General features: G+C 37.6%; 1 protein-coding gene across 12 annotated transcripts in view; it reads right to left on the bottom strand.

The window, feature by feature from the left end:
• Window positions 1–9,049, bottom strand: part of LOC106877320 (oxidation resistance protein 1) — a 367,386-nt gene that overhangs the window by 78,182 nt on the left and 280,155 nt on the right. For 11 of the 12 annotated variants that reach the window (XM_052976265.1, XM_052976268.1, XM_052976267.1 and 8 more), the window contains 3 exons: window positions 6,220–6,320; window positions 4,926–5,033; window positions 2,425–2,526 (listed from right to left, as the gene is read on the bottom strand). In XM_052976265.1, coding sequence (XP_052832225.1) covers window positions 2,425–2,526; window positions 4,926–5,033; window positions 6,220–6,320 — 311 coding nt within the window. Of the gene's footprint in view, window positions 1–2,424; window positions 2,527–4,925; window positions 5,034–6,219; window positions 6,321–7,587; window positions 7,706–9,049 lie in introns of those variants that run through there. The other variant, XM_052976273.1, reaches the window with a different exon arrangement.

Here is a 9,049-nt window from a genome sequence, read left to right as displayed (position 1 = left end):
ATATATATATATATATACACACACACTGTCCTGAAAAGTAATCAGCGACTATTCCGACCGTGACCACAGTGTTTATATAAACATGCCTTTATGGCATTTCCTAGTGTGTTCTTTCCTATTATTTTTAAACGGCAAGGTGTGATATTTAAAGATTTAGCCATTGTTTTTAGCCAGTCACTCAACCGTGCAAAGCCTACGCAACCTTGACAACTTGTTTATTTTTGTTATGATCGTTTGACCGTAGGACAGCTGTCAGCCATGTCCTCCTTACCGTTTCATACAACTAGGACTAAACTGTCCAAAGGGTCCCTTCGCCTTTAAGGCTGCAGGATGTGCTAATAGTGTGATTTAGTTGCTATTTCTAGCATGCCAAACATTCCATGTAAAGACTCCCGAATGAGAAACGACTTACCATGGTTCGCTACTGGCGACTGGAGAGTGTCACGGTCAAGGGAGAAAACTGGGAGTCATTACGTAAAACATACTGGCATTCCATCGGTTACGACGACGACCAGGGTTCCAGTTGATCCGATCAACGGAACAGCCTGCTCGTGAAATTAACGTGCAAGTGGCTGACCACTGCACAGACACAAGCGTACCCTTAACGCAGTTCTCGGGGAGATTCAGCGCGACACAAGGAAGAAGCCATTTTGGCCAGCTCAGTGAACTGGACCAACGTAATATAAAGTGTCTCGCTCGAGGATACAACGTACCGCCCGGAATCGAATTCATGACTTTATGACCGAGAGCTGAGTACCCTAAACACTACACACATAAGTGTGTGCGTGTATATCTGAAGCAAGCATGCCTATTATGCCATATAGGCGAAAGAATATATATACATATTATTGCGGAGATGTACTTGCATAGTAAGTGATTTGATCGAAGATAGTGTGCTGAAACAAAAACAATTGCAGCGTGGATGGGAAACCCGAGGTAGTCCCATAAACCGGCCTTTCCTGTTTTTAATATATACCGCTCTACACCTTAGAGTGTGCTTCTCCGGATTTATGTTTCCTACAAACGATATATATATATACACACGCGTGCACACGGACACATCTAATATACATATATATAAAGGCGGCGAGCCGGCAGAAACGTTAGCACGCCGGGCGAAATGCTTAGCGGTATTTCGTCTGCCGCTACGTTCTGAGTTCAAATTCCACCGAGGTCGACTTTGCCTTTCATCCTTTCGGGGTCGATTAAATAAGTACCAGTTACGCACTGGGGTCGATATAATCGACTTAATCCGTTTGTCTGTCCTTGTTTGTCCCCTCTCTGTGTAGCCCCTTGTGGGCAGTAAAGAAATGTTATATATATATATATATATACATATGGAATATATTTATATAGATAGGGTGATAAATTGAATATTAATTCAATTTAAAACCAAGTGGCCTACCATATAAAAAATCTGAAAATTCAGAAAAATTTTACTATATGTCTGTGTGTCTGCTGTGTGTATAAATATACAATGGTGACATATATAACATATACAATCATCACCAGTTTGAAGTCCACTTTCCTATGCTTGCAAGGGTCAAATGGAATTTGTCGAGACAGATTTTTCCCCATCCTGATGCCTCCTCATCTGATTGGAAGCAAACTAATATTTCCCAATAGCTGGACATGTTTTTCAATGAACAACGTCACTTGTATGAGGGCAACTCTTGTTTACAACAATCATGTGATGTCAAGACAAGACGACACACAAACACACCTACATCCACTGACAAAGATTTGGTTAGCATGGAGTTATAGTTGGGATCACTTACCCTAGGTACTGTGTAGTGGGATTGAATCTGGGACCACATGGTTAGGAAGTCAGCTTCTTAACAGTCACATTTATGTAGTGAACAAGCTAATACATATGTGTGTGTATATGTATATATATAAATGGTAATGATGGCAATACATACACACACCTCCTCCTATACACACACACATATATTGTATCTTGGGAGGATCATGTTTTAGCATGCAAGTTTACATCAAGAATCTTTGCAAATCAAATACAAACACGAAATATACATATATTTATATATCCCAGTATTATTTTCATTCATTTTTGTAATTTCACACCATTCAGGGATATATATATATATATTAGGTTCAAAAAAGGAAAAAGACAAGAAAACAACAACAAAAAACAACGTGAGGATGTGATACAGATTATGTTACTAGACGCTCGGGAAAGGAAAGAGAGAGAATATATATATACACACACAAACACACACACATACATATATATAACCCAGTCAATATGAAATAAATATATCATTTCACAAACATAATGCATGGGTTTCACTTCTCTCAGAAACGACATTTGATGAGGGAGTGGCTGAATTCTCGACCCAGACCCATTGACTGACTGACTGACCGACTTTTTATGAGGCAACCCCCAACAGAGAAACAACTTACCAATTTTGGTGAATCATTTTCAGGAATGTTTATTGCAGTTGGACTAGAGGGTTCCAAAGTGTTATTGATGACGTCATAATCAGGGCCAGGCACATATAGTACCTGAAAAAAATAAGCAGAAAACAATTACAGGTACCACAAGAGGAAAACAAGATCTATTTTACATAGACATAAACCCACCCACACACACACACACTTTTCTTTAGTTTTATTTCAGGCAGAGGCAGATGATTCAATCAAATTCATTCTATTCCATGATTTGAGTAGGCCTTGATTCTATCAAATCCATGAAAGGTGAAAAAGCTTTGAGTAAAAGAAATTGAACTGCAAACATAAATGGGTGGAACTAAATACTGTTTCATGCTGTTTTTTTTCTTTTTCATCTTGTTAGGATTTACAACACACACACACATATCCTTTATCTTTTGTTTGTTTGTCATTAGACTGTAGCCATGCTGGGACACAGCCTTGAGGAATTTCAGTTGAATGAATCAACTTGTATTGATAAACCAAATGGCCCAGGAAGAGATGGGAGTACATTCTAGGATGTTTGTGTGAGTACCAACTTTGTCATGCCAAATACATAAATGGCACTATACCATTAATGGTACTATATCACAAATGGTACCATGGCATTAATCTTTCAGTTCTATAGAAAGTTAGTAACATATCAGTATGCCAAGTATTTTGTGTCCCTCAGGCAACAATTTTCAGCTGAATTTGCTCGGTCCATAGCCAACTCTCAGACCGTCTAAACAAGCGTAGTTATGCTCCAGCCTCTAGCCCACAGACGTATCATCTCCTCTTCCTCTCTATCCTTTCTAACACCATAAGTGTTTCTGTGTATTTCAAAGGGCCACTCCTCATCACATTCTGTGTCATGCTGAATTTCCCTGAGGACTATATTGAGGGTATGCATGTGTCTGTGGAGTACTCAACCACTTGCACATTAATTTCATGAGCAGGCTGTTCCACTGATCAGATCGACTGGAACCATCATTGTTGGAAGCAATGGGGTGTCTGTTATAATTGCTTCAGTTTCTTGAAGTTGGTTGGCACATATTTTTCCAACATATACAATTTTGTAAAAATTGTTTCCATATTATTTACTCTGCAGAAAATACTTTCCAATATTTTCAACTCTAATGCATACTCCACACAAATATCGCATCCACATATGGATTTGGGAAACTGAAATAAGCAGATGTGATTCAAGGCAACACTGCTTGGACTTTAACCCTACACACATACACATACAAACATTACAGCTAATCTATAAAGGATAAGTGTTTTCTCAATTAAAGAGAATAAAAAAAAGAAAGAAAGAATAAAGTGGCGGACAAACATTGAAACCCTGTTCAGATTGATTCTGGTTTTCACCTTACAGAGGTTAAAATGCTTCGTAACCAGGAGGAGTAGAAAATGATAAAAAGAATGAAGAGGAGAGGAACAAAAAAGCAAAAAGGAAGAAGGGGCGAAAAGAAGAGGGAAAAGTAGTTTTCTCGTCAATAAAATGAGAGTTATCTCCCTTCCACCAAACGCCATTAGATCGAGCAGTTTATTCAGTAAATGTTGTAGGCAGAAACTCCCGAATGCAGAGTCAATAGCTTGAACCCCGATCTCGGTGCCCGTTTACTGCCTGTAATTACCAACCTATTTTGATTCCTGCTGCCCCAGTCCATCTGGCTCTGTATAAATCATGTCAGTTGTAAGAACCACTAGCAGAATCTCTATTCTTTGTGGACTTGGGTGTTAAACCAGGCAACACTTGAAATCTGCCTCCCCCAAAAGAAGGATTAACATTTCTGTCAATCTTCTACATCATTCCCATCGACCGAATTTCAATTAAAAGCCGAAATTATAAGCAATGGGGTGTCAGACAAACTGATGGATGCACACTAACACACACACACTTATGACTGATTTAGATATTATTTAGGCCTTGTTTTACAGCAAGGTGCCCTTCCTGTCACTAACCCTCAATCTATTTTCTAAGTAAGGGACTTTTCTTTATCAACCCTCAGCAGGATGGAGAGCTAAGTTAATCTCCATAGGATTTGAACTTAAACTGTAAAGAGCTAATCCACTACCTTTAATAATAACGATCCTTTCTACGATAGGCACAAGGGCTGAAATTTTGTGGGTGGAGACTGGTCAATTACATCAACACCTAGTGTTCAACTGGTACTTATTTTATCGATTCCAAAATGCTGAAAGGCAAAGTTGGCCTTGGCGGAATTTGAACTCAGAATTTAAGGACGAACGAAAAGCTGCTAAGCATTTTGCCTGGCATGCTAACAAGTCTGCCAACTTGCTGTCTTATAATAACAACAATAATAATAATCAATAACAATAATCATAATAATAATCCTTTTTGCTAAAGGCACAAGGCCTGAAATTCGAGGGGAAGGAATTAGTCGATTACATTGACTCCAGTGCATCACTGGTACTTACTTTATTGAATAATAAGAATAATAATAATAATGAATGTGAAACGTTACCTGTCCAGGGCAGATAATACGACAAGACATTCGATTTATCTGCAAAAGGTTTGACGGTGTTGTATTGAACTTGGCAGCAATGCTTACCAAAGTGTCTTTCAATGTTACCTGTTGCAAAAGAGAAGGCATTTAGATATGTCAGCGTTTTTGATAAATTCAATTGTGGAATGTATTTTTTTTTCTTCTGGCATCTTTCTCATTACAGAGAGAGAGAGAAGACGTGTGTGTGTGTATATATATATATATATATATATATGGGAGAATTTACGAAAAAAATAACAGAGGAAGACAGGTGGTGTAAACAACAAATGGATGTATTAGATTAACGCTAGGGAATAGAGAAAGTCTTTAACGTTTCGAGCTACGCTCTTCAACTGAAAGGAACACAGAAAGAAATAAGGAGAGAAACAAGGAGAAAATATATATATATATATATATATATATATACACACACACACACAGGGTGGTGCAAAAATAGGTTTACAGTTATGAAAAAGAAAACACATACAATACTCATTTATTTTTATCAAAAAGATTAAAAGTTACAATAGAAGTATTATTATAATTATGATCAATGTATAATTATGATTAATGACACTGAAAATATCAAAAATGAGGTTAACTAATTTAATGTGCTAATAATTTTAATGAATTATTATAACACAGGTGTGATACTTACTGTATACCTACTTTTGCACCCACCCACCTGCTTTGTATATACACACACAAGTAAATAGATAGATAGAGAGAGAGAGATAGAGAGAGGCAGACAGATTTTTCAGGTCAAATCATGTTACAGATGCCGAGAAAGGATGAAATAGTGCCATACATGATTACCACTGAAGATTATAAGATCTTCATGGATCAAAAAAAAAAAAAACAGAAAAGGAGAATTTAAAAATGTATGTATATCAACGTGTGTGTGTGTGTATTTGTGTCTGTGTTTCTCCCATCTTCCTCCTACTGCTTCACAAGCAGTGCTGGATTGTCCACATCCTCACAACTTAGTGATTCAGCAAAAAGAGACTGATAGAATAAGTACCAGACTCAAGAAGTAAGTACTAGGGTCAATTTAAAACCCTTTAAAGCAGTGACCCCAGTATGGCCACAGTCAAATGGCTGAAGCAAGTAAAAGATAAACAATAGACTGGTTAAAAATAATAAAAGAAAAATAATAAAGTTCCTCCTGCCATGAATATAAAAAGAAAAGGAGGGTAAGTGAGAAGCCGGAAGCAGCTTAAACCAAATGAGGGTCTTATCTAATAATAACAACAACGATAACTTCCAGACGCACCTCGTAAGGAATGGTTCCAAGAGGTTGAGGTTTGCTCTTCTTCCGTTCCAAAGGAGGCCTTTCTTTCTCTTTTTCATCTTCGACAGAAACTTGCAAAGGTTCTGAAAATAGAAAGCAAACAGATATTTGTCAATATCAGAAATAACTATCCCAGCTGGTGTCTGCCTACTTCGGGGACGGTCATTGTTTTAACAATTCATATCAAATCTGTTAGGGAAAATAACAACAACGTTCTACTTAATCTACTTAATGATGGTTCCAAATTTTGGTACAAGGCCAGGAAATTCAAGAGAAGGGGTTGGTATTAATTTTATCGACCTGAGATGATGAAAGGCAAAGTCGACCTCAGTGGAATTTGAACTTAGAATGTGCAGATGGACAAAATGCTGCTAAACATTTTGCCCAGCATGCTAACAATTCTGCAAGCTTACTGCCTAATAATGAAAATAATAATAACAATAACAACGAGCTTGTACAGTGCTGCTCCGGGGCATTGAAAGAGGGACAGAATGCAGACATATACATGAAATAAAGAAGGAGAGCAATGACTGCCAAAATGCAAAGTAGACAGAATGAAAGAAGAAAAGTAAACAGTAAAAGAACCCCGAAGAAGAAAGGCTGCTTAGACATTTCAGGATTGGCATTGGTGAATTTCCTGAAACATGGAATTTTGCAACATGCAGCATCCTGACTCTGGTTGTTTATTTCATGCTTTAAGAATTCTGAGCAAGGAAAATACCTCTGCAAGTTAGGCAGAAGTGGTTGTTGGAAAGATGGTAGACAGTTTTGTGTATGCATGTATACATAGATGTCACATGGAGCACACAAATACACAAACGTCTACCTTGGTGATCATATATTCAGGTGATGGGGGACAAAGTCAGAAAACGGCACAGCTCCCGTGACTTTCGGAAACCCTTTTTTCACACTCAGAGTTGCTGAAGCATGGAACAAACTACCTGCATCAGTTGTTAGTTGCCGAAACATTGCATCCCTTAAAACCTCCATGCTTCCTGAAATTCACCAACACTACACCTGATACCCCACCCTCCATACACATACACTGTTCGCTTTCCTGACTTTCGTACATAATTCTATGTACTGTACATACACCTTTGATGAGTTGTAGTGCACCTGAGCACTATACACAATCATTTCATTATTATTATTATTATTATCATTTTATTATAGCCCATGTTATCTGAAATAAAAAGGCTGGAGAAAACTACTAGACGCATACAAAAACAGAAACATAACTAACAAAAATAAAACAACAGAAAAATTGAATATATATAAAAACAAAAACAATAGTCCTTGCCAAACCGCAAATCGAAATTCATCTACAGAAGCAACAACATCATAGCTTACCATAGTTGGAACTGAGAATGAATCGACTGCTGTGTTTAGCAGAGAGGCCACACAACCATGGTAGAAGGGTGAACAGTTTGTAGAGATACGACTGGATGAACATGCCGTTCTGAGAGGTCCACTTGACCAATTCCTGTCAGATAGAGTGGGGGGAGGACAGGTCTACTGACTGTGTAGTGTGTGTGTGTGGTGTATATGTATGCATATAAATGTAGGTGTGTTTGCATGTGTATGCGTGTGTGTGTGTATGAAAGTGTGTTTCAACCCCACCAACAGTTCATTACTATAGTGAATAGAAATTTCAGTCCTGGTTAAATATTATGTGTGTGTGTGTGTGTGTATCTCGTTATATATACACATACATATATATATCATATATGTATGTGTGTGTGTGTCTTTGTGTTTGCATATGTGCAAATATATACATGAGTGTTTGCATGTGTGTATAGATATATACACATGTGTGTGTGATGTCCAGTTAATATCTACACAGTCATGTGACTGCTATACAAGACATGCTGTGCTCAAGTCCTTCTTTCAGAAATAAACAGAGTATGGACTCTGTATGTGAGTGTGTGTATGTGTATGCATGTACATAAGTGAATGTATGCTTGTATGCGTTTAACAGTGTGTGTGTGTGTGTGTGTGGACATAAGTAGCTACAAATGTAAACACACATCGGTAATCTTTGAACCGATTCTGGATCATCTCCAGTTACGGTGTTCTTAGTATTGTAGTTGCTGTTGCTGTTGCTGTTGTTGTTGTTGTTGTTAGTGACCAGATGGTAGGCTTTGTTGTCAGTACTGCTCATGGTAGTAGTCACGTGATAGTGTCTGTTATTGTTATAGTTGTTGGTAGTTTGAAGCAGTGGTAGTATTGGTGGTGGTGGTGGTGGTAGTAGTATTAGTACTTGTAGTAAGTATCGATCCATTTTTTGGTGTCCTCAAAGGCGTTTAATTAACTGGTTGTTGTTGTTGTGGTTGTAATTGCTGTTGTTGTTGTTGTTGGTGTCTCCTTTGTTGCTATTTTTACACACTTTTTGGTATTTCTATTCATTTACACTGGTGCAATTTGTGTAGGAAGTTTGTGTGTGTATAGTGTGTGTGTGTGTAGTGTGTGTGTGTGTGTGTGTGTGTGTGTGTGTGCGACACCAGCTGGTGACTTATCTGTGTGTGTGTGTGTGAGAGAGAGAGAGAGAGAGAGAGGCAAGAGAGAAAAGAGGGTGGGTGAGGAAGATAAATTGATCAGGGTAACATCAGTATTATATATATATATATATATATATTTCAGTCCTGGTTAAATATTATGTGTGTGTGTGTATCTCGTTATATATACACATACATATATATATCATATATGTGTGTGTGTGTGTGTCTTTGTGTTTGCATATGTGTAAATATATACATGAGTGTATATATATATATGTATGTATGTATATATATATATATATATATATATATAT

Source organism: Octopus bimaculoides, chromosome 24 (assembly GCF_001194135.2).
Source record: "Octopus bimaculoides isolate UCB-OBI-ISO-001 chromosome 24, ASM119413v2, whole genome shotgun sequence".
In the NCBI taxonomy this organism is placed as follows: Eukaryota; Metazoa; Mollusca; class Cephalopoda; order Octopoda; family Octopodidae; genus Octopus; species Octopus bimaculoides.
This window is presented reverse-complemented; position numbering and strand designations above follow the sequence as displayed.